Source organism: Zingiber officinale, chromosome 8A (genome assembly GCF_018446385.1).
Source record: "Zingiber officinale cultivar Zhangliang chromosome 8A, Zo_v1.1, whole genome shotgun sequence".
NCBI classification, from domain to species: Eukaryota; Viridiplantae; Streptophyta; class Magnoliopsida; order Zingiberales; family Zingiberaceae; genus Zingiber; species Zingiber officinale.
Genome location: NC_056000.1, coordinates 48530554 through 48545416, shown reverse-complemented (window position 1 = coordinate 48545416; position 14863 = coordinate 48530554). Strand labels below are relative to the sequence as shown.

Genomic DNA, 14863 nt, shown 5'->3' with positions numbered 1-14863 from the left:
GGACTCGTAAAAATAGTTGTTGAGAGAATTTTTTATAATGGAGCGATGTGTAATTTTTTTTTTTACTTTTAACATGGAGCAGACATTGTAACCAAGGAACTCTCTACATTATGGATGTCCTAATTGAGTTTAAATATAATTAGGGGTGATTGTGGATCGGGTTGGTTGGTTATTACAAAATGACTTTACGAGAAGCCGAGATCTTTCATAAGGATTATAAAATTCTTATGAAAGATACTAGTGAAATGACATAGGACAATTTCATATACATAAAAAAAAATAATTAAAAAAATCAAAGAAAGACTGTGATTTGATGTAGATGTGTTTAAGTTATTTTTATATATTATTATAATTTATATTTTTTATTTGATGTGTGGTAATATATATATATATATATTTTTAATTATTAAAGTTATTTCATCTTAGTAATTTATGGATTAAAATTTTATAAAAATTTAATTATATATAATGTAAAATATGAAAGAGAGATAAAAAATATATATAATAAAAAATAAGGGACTCGTAAAAATAGTTGTTGAGAGAATTTTTTATAATGGAGCGATGTGTAATTTTTTTTTTTACTTTTAACATGGAGCAGACATTGTAACCAAGGAACTCTCTACATTATGGATGTCCTAATTGAGTTTAAATATAATTAGGGGTGATTGTGGATCGGGTTGGTTGGTTATTAGGGTAAAAAATTATCCAGTCCTACTAAATCAGATAATACAATATCATGACCTACATCCGGTCCTATATCCGGGTGTTATTATGTATCAGATATCCGATGGGTTGTCAGTTATTTGGATATCCGACCCTATATCCAATGAAATATAAAATATAAATATAAAAAAAATATATATTTTAAAATGATAATAGACATTATTCATTACACGTTGTAGCAGCTAATCGTCAGTAACTGCTACAATGTGTAACAACTTATCGGCAGTAACTACTACAACTTATAGCAACTTATCGATAATAGTTGCTACAAGTAGGGGTGATCGCGAATCGGGTTGGTTCGATTATTGAGATAAAAAAATATTCGACTCTACTAGATCGGATAATGTAATATCAGGACCCTACATCCGATCCTATATCCGATGATTTTTTTTCGTTTCGGTTCGAGTCGATATAAGCGGATTGATCGATTTGACGAATTAACTATTTACCCCTACATATAACCCCAAGCCCATAATGCATCCAATCTTCAAGCCCAATTATGAACGAAGAATATAAGATTTCTCCATTTATAATAATAAAACATTTTAACTCAAAAATATAATACCTTCCTATATTTCTCATCCTTTATTTTATTAAGTAGGAGTGCCTTTTCTATTTTTGTTCATCTTATAAAACTATAGTGTGTTATACGACCATATATAGTAATATAACTATACTTGGCACGTATCTAAGCCTAAAATTACAGGTGCTTAACCCAGTCTAAATAACTCTGTGTTGTGCCTTTCGTTGTGTGACACGTAAAGAAGCTGATCTGTCCTTGGTTGTCTCCATCCAATCGACCCGTTTTCTGCTTTCCACGTCAAGCTTGTCTGGATCCCAATGTCTATGATGGTGCATGATGGTGCATGGGCAGTTGCGGGTTTCAGAGCCACTAGCTGCACAGTGTGAGATTTCAATCCGCCATTGTCTCTCCTTGTGTTCTTCGGAGGGTGATGACTGAACGAAGACTGACAGTGTTGCAGAATGTGATGGCATAGGAGGGGGCATGATCCCTCCCGCCTCTGCTGCAACACTGACACAGTTACTGTCACTTTGATTCCTTCCCACGCGTCTCGCTGTCCATGTGTTGATCCTGCTATTTTATTTTGGGCTTGTTTTCTTTTCTTTGCTCCCCCTCCTTCTTCCCTTCCTGCTTCGTAGTTCAATTTGTGGCACTGGTGCGTGTTACCTTTTGCTTTTTTGGCTTCCTTTCGGCAATGGCTATGACAAATTAGCAATTCAAAGTATTTTTCTCTGTTTTCATCTGTTCTCTTTTTCACTTGCGCCAGAAGAATAATAAACTTTAATCCTCAGCGCCATTTTCAACCTTTAGTACTAAGTTCATGCATGGTCACATGCTGCACTCTTGGCTCTCATGCAAATGTTGCATATGCTTTTCATGTGGATTCCTGCAACATGGCCGGATTCCTTCACCTAGAGCTGTTCGTGGCATCCTCGAACTCTCCCAGTGATCGCATAAAGAAATGAAAAGATGCTCATTGTCTGTGCCTCTATTTAATTCCTTCTCCTCGCGCAGAGATGCTGTTGTGGCGTCACAGGTGATTCGATCCTTTGACAGGCGGACTTCGATTTGAGGAATGTGCAGTAATGTCCAGATCTTAACGACCTTGCGACTAGAAAATATGGCAGACGCCATTAACTACTAAGGGAGGTCGCCTGGTGTCAGTTTGCTGCGAAGCTGGGAAACACAAGATCTCTCCTTCCGATTACATCTCTTGGTCATTTTCTCATACAAGTGGTGGGGAAGGCAAATGACCCAAATATTTTTGTTGATCCTCTGTCCTGAAACTGATTGCCTCTTGAACCTCCTTTAGGAAGTCATCTTCTATAAGTGTGCCTGACAGTTTAGCTTCAAAGAGTTGGTATTGCTGATACGAATGCTCGTGTTCTCTCAATAGAGTCAATACAAGTGAAGAAGTGCATGCTCGGAAGACAGAAGTGAAGAGAAGGTGCACACATTTTGTTTGTCTCGCTATGAAGTTCATGAAGCTTGGATCAAAGCCTGATTCTTTTCAGGGTGATGAGAAGGATCAAAGGTACATTGAACTCCTCCTTGTATTTCCATTAAAATCAAATTTTTACGATTTACTCTGCTTGTTGCTACTGTGTTTGTCTTCTGATACAATTACACTACTTCCCCTGGCAACTAGTATTGGCCCTGTTATCAGTGAATATGACTGTGACATGACTTACTATCAAATTGCATGCAAGTGCTCTACTTAGACTTTTGTTATGAGATACAAAATTTCTGTAATAACTGTATCATTTACCTATCTTTAGTGTTTTTAAATTCTGTCTTACCATGTTTCTAAGAAGGTGCTTCCCTGCTGACACTGCTGGTTGTATGTTATAGAACTTTCACAGTTCATTTCTTTTCGCATTCTGCCGAGATGCAAAAGTGCCACCTGATTGTGGTTTTAACGCTCGTTAGCTTGCTGTTTAACTCTACTGGTTGAACTTTCAATATCTCAACCAAAAGTGTGTGTAGGACAAGAACCCAAAATGATAGAAAAATAAGCTAAAGGCTTCAGAGATCAAGGGAATCATGAGCAGGAAGAATAGTCTCTCGATTTAAACTTAGAACAACAAAGGGCTTCTTGATTCTAACTAAGCTAACAATTCAATAGGTAAACAAGTATGGTTTCCTGATTTGATCAATAAATCTATGATCAGCAATGGATCTAGGCTTTAATAGATGAATCACTGCATTTTCAGGGACCAACATCATTTCAGGCTCAGATTGTGACCAAAATGCTACCAAAACAGCTATCACTTTTCATATACAAGTCATGTTAGCTACTTTGCATACCAATGAGTCTCTGATCTAACAGATTTGTGCAACAGTATGGCAGTCTATTTGAACGATCCTAAGCTTCGGTTGGTGAATTAGGACTTACTATTTGATGAGAAGTCCATGATCATGTGTTCTTTTTAACAACTAGCATTACTTGAGATTGTTTCTGTGGAAGAGCTGACTCTGAAGTAGTAGCCTGCAGTTAAGAATTCATTTGTGGTTTCCTTTGTTACAATGTCTAATGCTAAGCATCATGCCTTGCATACCTTTGCAGGTTTGTAGCTTCTGAGTTAGCTGCTGATATCATTGTTCATGTCGGCGAAGTAAAATTCCACTTGCACAAGGTAATGTATCTACTCATCATAATGGTAATAGATGTAAAGAACTGTTAACTTTAGTTATCCTTGTTGCCTTTAATTGGTTGATATCACAATCCAAGTCAGTGATGCTGGGCAACTGTTCTTAGATAAGACTGAATTCCTTTCCTTCAGCTCTTCACCAAATTGTTTACTCAAAATGGTCCGATCGATACATGCAGTTTCCCTTGTTGTCCAAGAGTTATCTCCTGCAGAAGCTGCTAATGGCTTCCAATGATGACAAGGTCGATGAGATTTGCATCACTGATATCCCTGGTGGAGCTACAGCTTTTGAAACTTGTGCAAAATTTTGCTATGGAATGACTGTAACACTCAATGCTCACAATGTAGCCGCCACTCGATGTGCAGCTGAGTACTTGGAGATGCATGAAACAGTTGAGAAAGGGAATCTTGCATACAAAATTGAAGTCTTCCTCCGGACTAGCATATTTCGTAGTTGGAAAGATTCGATCATAGTTCTTCACACAACAAGGTCTCTTCTACCCTGGGCCGAGGACTTGGAATTGATCACTCACTGCATAGATTCTATTGCCTCCAATGCTTGTGTTGATACTTCTAAAGTGGAATGGTCATACACCTACAACAGAAAGCAGCTTCTATCTGAAGTTCTTAATCCACAACAATGGAATGGAGTTAGAAAACAGAACCAAGTGCCAAAGGACTGGTGGGTGGAGGACCTGTTCGAACTCCAAGTCCACTTCTTTAAGAAGATAATATTGGCCATTAGTGCTAGAGGCAGAATGTCCTCTCAGGTGATTGGAGCTGCACTGGAAGCTTATACCTGTCATAGATTATCGAGTTTAGGCAGAGAATCAATGAGAAAGGGAGGTGATAGCATGACCACTTCATTTGTGGAGACTGTGATTTCACTGCTGCCCTTAGAGAAGGGTTCTGTCTCAAGCAAATTCCTTCTGAGGTTACTGAAAGTTGGAAATTTGTTGAGTATTGGCGAAACTGGCAAGAAGGAACTAACAAAGCGAATAGGGCGCCAATTAGAAGATGCTTCAGTTCGTGATCTTCTAATCCCTGCGTCCGCGGAGAGTGCGATGTATGACATAGACATGATTCTCAGTTTAGTAGAAGAATTCAACTGCTCTGCTTTGGCTTCCGGGAATTCAAGAACTGTTGTAGCAAAGCTAGTGGACGGCTATCTTCTTGAGGTAGCACAAGATCCCAATTTGCCTCTTTCCAAATTCGTTGATCTTGCTGAGCTTGTACCAAATGAACTAAGACCTCTGCACGATCAGCTTTATCATGCCATTGATGCTTATCTCAAGGTAGGTCGATTCCCAAATCATGGTTTTGAGTGTCAACTAGGATCTAGACGGATTTCATTCATGTCGTGTTGTGTGCAGGGGCATCCAGCGCTCGGCAAGAGAGAGAGGAAACGGCTGTGCGGTCTCTTGAACTGCAAGAAGCTCTCGGTGGACGCTTGCGCGCATGCTCTGCAGAACGAGCGCCTGCCGTTACGGATGGTGGTGCAGATCATGTACGTCGAGCACATGCGCGTGTCGATTTCTATGGCCAGCTGCCAGGGTGGATGCTCAAGGTCAGCCATGGCGACCGAAACTCAAGATGCACCTGTTGATTCAAGCGGCGATGACGGTCGAAGTATCAACAATGGCAAGACGACGAGAGGCATGGTGCTACCGAAGAAAATCCTCAAGAAGCTGTTGTCGAGCACAGGACAATCAGGAGAGAACAATGGCTCCTCGGATGCCTCAGGAAGTCCGATCTTGGCCAACCCGGAGAAGCAGAAGCTCACGCCTCCGAGGAAGGCAAGGCACTCGGTCTCCTAGCTGAGCATCGCCATTGCTGATGAGCCAAGCAAACACTGCGAGAGAATTTTGTCACCTCTCTGAAGTTTTGACGGATCTAGCTCAAGCTAGGCGCTGTCCAATTCTCGAGGCTAAAATTCTGTTTTAAAAAATAAAATAAAATCAAATCAACGCAGTGTACTGATAAATTCTCTGATTATATTTATGAACGAGCCTTGGCACATTCACCAACACTCCTCCAGACTAGTCACTGCCTGCCCCTTCTTTTCACTCACAAGATTTATCCTTTGTTTATTGCCGTCGTTCGCCCTACGATTCTTCCTTCTCACCTCTCCTAACATTTCTAAAATAAAAGGTATCGATGAAGCAAATTCTGATGTTGTCAGGCTGTGCCCACTTTTTTAAATGTGGAACGTCACAGTCAACTGCAATCACATCAGTGCTCAGACTCTGTAAATTGCATGTTTTTTTTTCATTACGGTGTAAAGCACTATCTAGAGAATCCCAAAATAGTACGTATATAAAAAAACAGGAGGTAGCCGAAAATTCCATCTCACCAGCCAAGAATAATGAAATTTAGCCTCAGTTTGTTCTCTTTTTCAGAACATTGCAGCCCAAAAAAGTTGCTCTCCTTTCTCTTGCTTCCTTTCCTTCTCTCTTACCTCGCAAGTTTTCTCTGCCTCTCCATCCATGGCCGCTGCCCTGCTGCTCTTGCTCACTGTGCCCATGCTTGGTGTTTCAGGTGTGATTCTTATGTTTCTTCCTGTTTGCTTATGGTGTCTAAAGTTGCTGATCAAAGTGTTTTTTTTTTTTTTGGTCAAAATTGGGCAGATGCTGCTTGGTGTGTTTGCAGGTCTGATGCGAGCTCAACCGCACTGCAAAAGACACTGGACTATGCTTGTGGAGCTGGGGCTGACTGCAGCCCTATTTTGCAAGTTGGGACATGCTACAACCCTAACACAGTGCTCGCCCATTGCTCTTATGCTACCAACAGCTACTACCAGAGGAATGGACAGGCACAGACAGCCTGTGACTTCTCAGGAACAGCCACCCTCACCTCCTCAGATCCAAGTAAGCAGTCCCTTCTCTTAGCTTATCAGATCACTGAAATCCATGGAAGAACATGATGCTAATCTATGGTTTTGGTATTGCAGGTGCAAGTGGCTGTGTCTATCCTGCAACTGCTAGGTAACCATTTCTTGTGAGAAACTCTTATAGAGGTTAAAATTTTATACCTTTAGATTGTCATTTTGATTTATGATGTTCATAACTACTGTGGTAAATGTTTAACAAGGTCAAAACTTTAGGCTTACAGAATTTCCAGTTTACAGAAGCATCCGACCTAACTTTTTAAAGCACCTTTCTTATATTCTGATTCTCCTCTGCCTGGTTCCCCTTTTGTATTTTGAAAGATAAGGAGAATATAATCTACCATTCCTCTCTATTCTGCCAAGTGCCTGACTGCCTGTTGTAAGCTTATTTTATGATCAAGATTTTGTATGATGTTCTTATTTGTCCAATCCTATTTTTTTTCGCTAATTTACTCTTTAGCTGAGTCTATTGAGTCTTGGTCTTTATACATGCTAAACACATGATTTTACTTAAGAGTTGTTCACCTGCTTGAATAATGAAAAGAAAAGACAGTCACACCAAAAAAGAAAAGGATGAAAGTTCCATTAGAACTAGAAATGAGAGTACAGAAAGGTCGATGTAGTGCACTTGAAGAGTGCAATTACAAATTGACTGGTCCAAGTTAAGATCTAAGGTTCTAAACCTTTTCTTATCTATCTTCCACTATCCTACATATAAAATTAAGTAAGGATTAAACAAGTGTCTTAATCAGGTGGCAAAACAAGTGTCTTAATCAGCATAATGCTTTATGTGGTCTACAGAAAGAGACAAACTGTAAGGATAAGTATTTCTTACTTTGATTAATCATTCACATGTTCTCCACCTTTGGGCCATTACAAGTAGGCACAAAGAGCTTAGAAACTAGATATCACAACTTATAGAATCTATGAAAAGAATTTATGTTTACACAAATCACGGTGAAGCTAGGGAATGACTGTTCTATGTGCAAAACATCTTGTGATAACAAATAGGCCTCAATTTTAGAGGCTGGCTTTATGGTTACTGGACCTTTATTTGCAATGAAATCTCTGGAGATAAGAGATAGGAAATGCAAATGCGATGCACACTACCCAAACTTCATCGTCAAAGCCCGGGGGAAGGGAAATAATCAACAATTTCTATGACCTCTGTTGATTTAACTCTTTCAGCTCATAGAACACTAAGATTACGCTAATTTTTTGCATACAATTGCAGATGATTAATTGTTTTTCTTTTTTTGGTGTGTGTCTGGTTCTTTGATAAATGAAAGAAAATGAGTTATATCCGGCAATCTAGCTTTTCCCTTTCATTTACATGGAGGATGGTGAAACATGAAAGGAACTAGTAGTAATTGGACACTGGCAAAATTAACTCTGGAGAAGCTTGGAGGTAAATGAGATTAAGTATATAATGGATGATGTTTTCACATAAGACGATTTAAATTATCGACCAATATAAAACTATCATCGCAATTTCTTAAAATTGACTTTGGAGAAAATGGTGATTCCTAAGAGTTGAAGTAGGTGATCCTGTTATGAAAATTGCTCACATTGCAAATTGTTGAGTTTTCGGAACTTATTACTCATCTGTGGATTGGGTTCTCGATACAATCTTATTGTACTTCAATCATAATCTAGCCACAGACTGATTTTATTATAGGGAATTCGAGTGGAGCTTAACCATATTCTTCTCTAATTCTTTGCCTTGGACCAGTGCGGCAGGAACCTCAAGCACACCGACAACTACAATCTCTCCGCCAAGTTCACTAACACCAAGCACCTTCACCCCGACGACAACCAACACTACAAATGGAGTTCTCGGAGGAATAGGCCCAACGGGAACAAGCAACGGAATCGACACTAGCCACGGGAGTTCGCTTCGAAAGGCAGGGAGATGGTCTCTCTTAACTCAAATTCTTCTTCTTCCAACCTTGACTTTGATGCTGAAGCTATGCTAGTTTGGGAAAGCGATTTTGAGGCAAAAAACAATCACCGACTTAGAGTGGTTGAGGTTGTACCAGATGCATGTAATGACAACTTTGGATGGTGATTATAAATGGAAGAACATCACCCACTAGCATTCATTGTGTAATGGCAAGGCTGAAGAGGATGTGAAGATTCCGTGTTTGGTTGGTATGGATTGGTAGGAAGGATGTCTCTTTTGCTCATGGACCTTTATCTTTAGTTTGCTTGCTGGTATCCTTATTCTGTCAAAGTAGTAGATTGATCACTGGACCAGACAGTGTTTTCCCTTGTTCTTCATTAAACCAGGTTCTATATTTCATTGAACTTGTGGACTTTTTTGGATTAATGGATGGATGTATACATAGTGCTCCGATCTAGACCGGGTGAGTCGGTCGGTCTAGTTTGGTTGCGCTGTTGATCTGGTTGGATCGAGTCGGTTAGTTCAGTTAGCTTGATTTGATCAATTGGTGCGGCTGGTTGATTTGGGTGAGCAAAATAGGTCGAGTGGGTTGATTGTACTGCACAGTCCATTTAGATTGAGCATTGTTGCTTACCATTAACTTGAATTGAACAGCTCAATTGGGCTGCTTAGCCTGATTGACCCATCTAAGGTAGAATAGACGGAGTCCCCACTGGTTGACTCAGTTTGCAGTTCGGATCCTCTCGATCAAATTTTTCTGGACCATCTCTGGATCATAAAATTCATATAAAAAGTTATCACGTGCAAGACGCGTACACACAAGAAACGCAACTCACGTGAAACATGTGCCCAAACGCAAGAGGAGGCAACGAACCCTAACCTCTCGCAATCCGCGACAGCCTCCATCGTCCCTGCATCCGCGACGGCGTGAGGTTTCCCAGCCCAAACGCAGAGGAGGTTGGAGCCCTAATCTCACGTCGACGATGGAAAATCCTCTTACCCACAAATTTCCCGGCGACGGAAAATCCTCACGCCCACAAATTTCCTAGCCCTAACCCCTCGCGTCCGCGACAGCCTCCAGCGTCCCTGACGACCTCCAGTGTCCCCGACGACCTCCAAACTCACAAAAATAAGTCCATACCATGATATCCAGACAGACTTGCTCCATTCCAATTCTTGCACACATCAGCAAGAATTACAAGTGATTATAACATCACCAAATCACCAATAAAGGAAGCCGAAACAATTGTACCAATGGGAATACCAATAAAAACGAGGTACCAAAAAGACTTGCATCAACTTCTTGAAACCAAAACCATCCAAACACATTTTAGAATTGTGACACCATCTCAAATCAATAGAATATATATCCAAGCACTAGACAAGCTTATTATAGAGATGACCGCCAATAGAATTGCTGCTCCTTACAACATCACAAAGGGAAAAACACGTTGAATAAATTACAGCTCCACAATTTTGCCAAATCAATTAGAATAACAGCAGCCCTCCCCTATTGCAAAAATAAACAATAGCATTAATAATCATCATCTTTTTTACCGGTTTAAACATACACTCATCAATCAATTACCACCTAGCAGAAATTGAGAATCAAAACTCCATGGTAATAATGAAACTGCACTAAACAGATGTTGGATTCATTAAATATCAAAGCTATCAAAACAAGCTTACCAACATCACCAATAAAACCTCATCAACTTTTGATCAAAACAAATCATAACCTTTTATTCAAAAGAGACAATGTTTCTTCATTTTGTTGCTAATTACAAAGTTATATAACTAAAATCCAACAATCAATAAGCAGTAACAGAAAGTGATATCTATTATAAATTTTAATCAGAATTAAAGAAAGTTGTGATAACTAAGATGTATATATACCTGAGAAAATAGTGATGCCAATAATGGTGGAAATTGAGTCTCAGTCATATTGAAACTACCAATTGTTGGCACAAAATTTATAGACTAAAATAAAAAAAATAAAATACAATCTTAGATAGTTATAACATAAATTATCTTAGATTAACATAAATAAAACAAATACCAACTTGATGATTGATTCAGTCACATGTACGCTAGCCACGCTGGAAATAGTTTGATCTATACCCTGTGTTATAAAAAAATAGAATGATTTAAGTTATTCGAATTTAACAACAAATAATACCAAATGAACAAAATTTGCGAAGTTATGGAATAGAAACCATTACAATTGTTGAAGCTTGGTTTGTTTTCCTCGTTGCTTTTCTTTTCCTTGAAATCTTCTCTAACCCACCTTTCAACCTCTTACCTGACACCGTTTTTTTCTTCATTTTAATCCCTTTCACTCCAAGAGAGTTCCCTTCACCATAATCAAATTCCCAAGATGCTTGGCTCATATTGAATGTTGGACATTTGATTCATTACCTTGTAACTTATCATCCACCATCTTACACAAGCTCAACATAACATCTTTAACAAACATGTAAGTATCATCCCTTTCTACTGCATTGGTATCCAATTGAACATTCAACCCACACAACTCTTTGTAACGCATGTTTTAAAGTACTTTTGGATCCAAACTAGCATTGTTGGCCATTGAATCATTAACTCCAAAATATCCAATTTTTGCTTTTTTTGTCCACCCTTTCAATACATAATCACTTGAGATCTTCATGATATTTTTTCACATAAATATTTTCAGAATATGAGAACACAAAATTCCAGCAAATTCATATTTTCTACAGCTACACTTAATTTTTTCATACTTCTTATCAAGTGTAACTATATGATGATTTTTCTTGTTGTGAGGAGTAACTTTATATTTTGTAAATGTATCAACATTCTCACAAATTTCTAGATTAGAATCATGAGATAAGCACCACTATTGTTGAAAACACTTGTATACCTCAGGAGTATAAATTTCACTAGCATACTTTAAAATCTCAATTGGAAATATTAAATAGGGAACAATTGTATTTGATTTGAAATCAACTTTTAATTCCTCATATTGACGATCATCAAGGAGTCTTTGGAAGTGACTGAAGAAGTATAAAAACTTGTGTTTATAAGTGACATACTTTTTTCACAATACTATTCATGCTCTCACTTCTTTGTATTGTAGTCATATCTGCGTAAAACATTTGTCGTCCATATATTAAAGCCCATTTTTTCTTAATGTTGTACATGCACCTTAACCAATTAATATTATTGTCTTCAAGTACATACTTGGTTAACATCATGTTCCATGCTGAAATAAAATCTTCCTCTTCATCAAAATCATATATACATGAGGTAAAATTTTTAACAAAGTCTCTAAACTTAGAAAAAACTCCACTCAAATGTATGACAACATTTTGATAAATATGCCAAATGCACAAACGATGATGTGTTTCAGGCCATTTAGAAGCTAATGCTTTTGTCATTATTGCATCTTGATCTGTAAGAATAGTAGTTAGCTTTTTCTCACTCATAGCTCTAGTTAATGCATCAAATAACCCCTCAAAAGTTAAACTGATTTCATCATATAATAAAGCGATACCAAAAAGTATGGATTGTTTATGATGATTAACATCTATAAACAATGTAATTGGTCAACCTTCATTATTTTTTTTGTAGGTTGTGTCAAAGTAAACAACATCTTCAAAATTAGCATAATCAGCTCTCATCTTAGCATCAGACAAAAAAATATTAGTAATCAAATCATCTTCATCAACTTGGATAACATAAAAAAATTAGGATCATCGAACTGCATTTTCTGCAGATATTCCAATACACCCCCTGTATCCTTAACTCTCATATTTATTGTTCTTTTGGATCGCAAGTAGTTTTTATATTCCTCAGGAATAAATTCTAAATTCTCCCTCCCACCTACTTGCCTCATCATAAGATCATGAAATGCTTTTGGGGGGATTTCCACATCACTTACCATCTCAATTTATATCGCTGCAGAAGAAGATATATTTATATAACTTCTATAGAGGTGCGTTTTGTTTGGACTTGAGAGATAATGATTATGCTCTTTAACAAACTACACCACAGTAAACTTGTTTTTTTTTCCAATTACAAATCTTCATTTTAGCCTCACAACCAAATCTTGTTTCATCACGACTTGCTTTGGCATAAAGATCTCGTTTGTCTTTTCCTCTTTTACCTTGGGCACAACAATAAAAAATTCTATCAAGTAATTTACCCGATTCATCCTTGTGGAGTCTACCTCTCCTTACACCAAATCAAACATTTTTAGCATATGTCAAATAAAATTGATATGCATCTTCTTCTGTCTCAAATTCCAATCCCATTTGTGGCATATCCAAATCTATTTCAATGTTCAAGCCTATACAATCAAACAAACAAAGCAAAATGGCTAAAAAGAAAAATTTGATATACTAAAGCTCAAGACATTCCCAATATCATTCTTATTACTTCATCAATAATATCAAAGTCACCTTCCTGACTATCTTCATTTCCTTCAAAATTTAAACGACGACAACTTGTAGATTCACCCTTCATGATAATTACTTTGATCCTGTAAAAAAATTCTATTTAGGGCAAAAAAAAAATAGTCACAAAAGAAGCATCTAAAACAATAATTTTATGTCAAATTACTACATGCCCAACTTCTCTTTAATTATCAAATGCTCCAGATATTATCAAGAACAGTAATTAACTAAGAACTAGAATTCCCTAGTAAATGCAAAATCAATTCATAAAGTGAGCCTTAATTTGTTGTTGCAGTAGTTAAGTACAATTATTCCCAAGTGAGCTCAAACTTGTATTTAAAAATTATTTGGAAGTGAGCCTTAATCTGGGACTCAAACTTGTTCACACCAACAGTTGGAATTATGAGCAGCACCTGCGAGTTGCAAAGCGCGTAGCACTGGAAACTCCGAGGCAAATTCTAGTGTATTAGTGCAATTTTTTCTTAATAGTTTAGAGGAAATACATAAAGAGTTTAGTAGTGCAATTTTTTCTTGTTGTATCATGTAGGAGTTTAATCAACAAAATTCAATATCAAATCTGGAACTCAAACTTTTAAATAGGAAGCAATTAAAGGAAAGCTCAAACTTCACACCAACAGCTAGAATTTCGAGCAGACGCTGTAATTGGTCGTCGGAGGTCAGTTTTTGCGTGAGTCGTGACCGCTGGAGGTCGTCGGAGACGCTGGAGGCCGTCGCGGACACAAGGGGTTAGGGTCGAGAAATTTGTGGGTGTGAGGGTTTTCCGTCGCTGGGAAATTTGTGGGCGAGAGGGTTTTCCGTTGCCGGCGCACTACAACAAAAACCTTGATAGACATCGGTTTTCCACCGGTGTCTATTTGATTTTCGACTGATGTCTATGAAGCCGATGTTAAAAGTCTGCCATTTTAGACATCGGGTTAAAATCGGTGTAGTATCACTTAACGACACCGGTCTTCGAATCGGTTATTAACCGGTGTAGTATCACTTAACGACACCGTTTCATCAACGGTGTAAAACCGATGTAATATTGTATGTTAATAACACCAGTTTTGGCAGCGGTAAATGACCGATGTAATATTACTTTATAACACCGGTTTTACATCGGTGGAAAACCGATGTAATATGTATATTTTTTAACAGCACAGATTTGATTTTAAAACAGACAATAACAAAAAAAAATACATAAATATTCATAAATTGTACAAATATTCTTCATTCAATAATATCCATAAAATACACAAATATTCACAAATTATATAAATAATCTTCTTACAACAATATCCATAAAATACCCAAACATTCTTTTTACATCAAAAGCTAGCTAATAGATATCAAAATCAAAGTATAACATTCTGTTAACACATCAAGGTACAACTGTCTCAAATGTAATCTAGCATGCATTCAGCCCACTCGAACCGCACTTCATCAATTTCAACTCTGGAGTACTTGAGATTTGTAAACTGTAAAAACACATAAATCCACCATATGTCAAATAACTAAAACAAATGTGTGCATGTATCAAATAAAATAGAATACTGAGTTTTTAAAGGCTGCTGTGGAAGATAACGAATATAACAGTGAAGGAAGCATAGAAGAACAAAGAAAATGTTCATAGTTAACAAGCAAATGAAGAGATATACTATTTATTGTACTACCTCTGATGCCATCTTCCAAATCTCATAAGCAAGAATGCAACTGTGCCCTTTGTATACACATGGCTAATAG

General features: G+C 37.6%; 2 protein-coding genes across 3 annotated transcripts; both read left to right on the top strand.

The window, feature by feature from the left end:
• The first annotated feature begins 1597 nt into the window (after positions 1-1597).
• Positions 1598-5992, top strand: LOC122008927 (BTB/POZ domain-containing protein NPY4-like). Of its 2 annotated transcripts, none has more exons than XM_042564841.1 (5): positions 1598-1901; positions 2261-2780; positions 3813-3882; positions 4077-5192; positions 5271-5992. In XM_042564841.1, exons 2-5 carry the CDS (start codon positions 2719-2721, stop codon positions 5712-5714), a joined length of 1692 nt encoding a protein of 563 aa, XP_042420775.1. In that variant the 5' UTR covers positions 1598-1901; positions 2261-2718; the 3' UTR covers positions 5715-5992. The 2 variants fall into 2 exon arrangements, with proteins under 2 accessions (XP_042420775.1, XP_042420776.1); XM_042564842.1 differs by having other exon boundaries at positions 1598-2482; positions 2559-2780.
• A 257-nt stretch (positions 5993-6249) lies between these two features.
• On the top strand, positions 6250-9091 carry LOC122008926 (PLASMODESMATA CALLOSE-BINDING PROTEIN 3-like). Its single transcript, XM_042564840.1, has 4 exons — positions 6250-6435; positions 6525-6764; positions 6848-6881; positions 8517-9091. Exons 1-4 carry the CDS (start codon positions 6384-6386, stop codon positions 8758-8760), a joined length of 570 nt encoding a protein of 189 aa, XP_042420774.1. The 5' UTR covers positions 6250-6383; the 3' UTR covers positions 8761-9091.
• The last annotated feature ends 5772 nt before the right edge of the window (positions 9092-14863 follow it).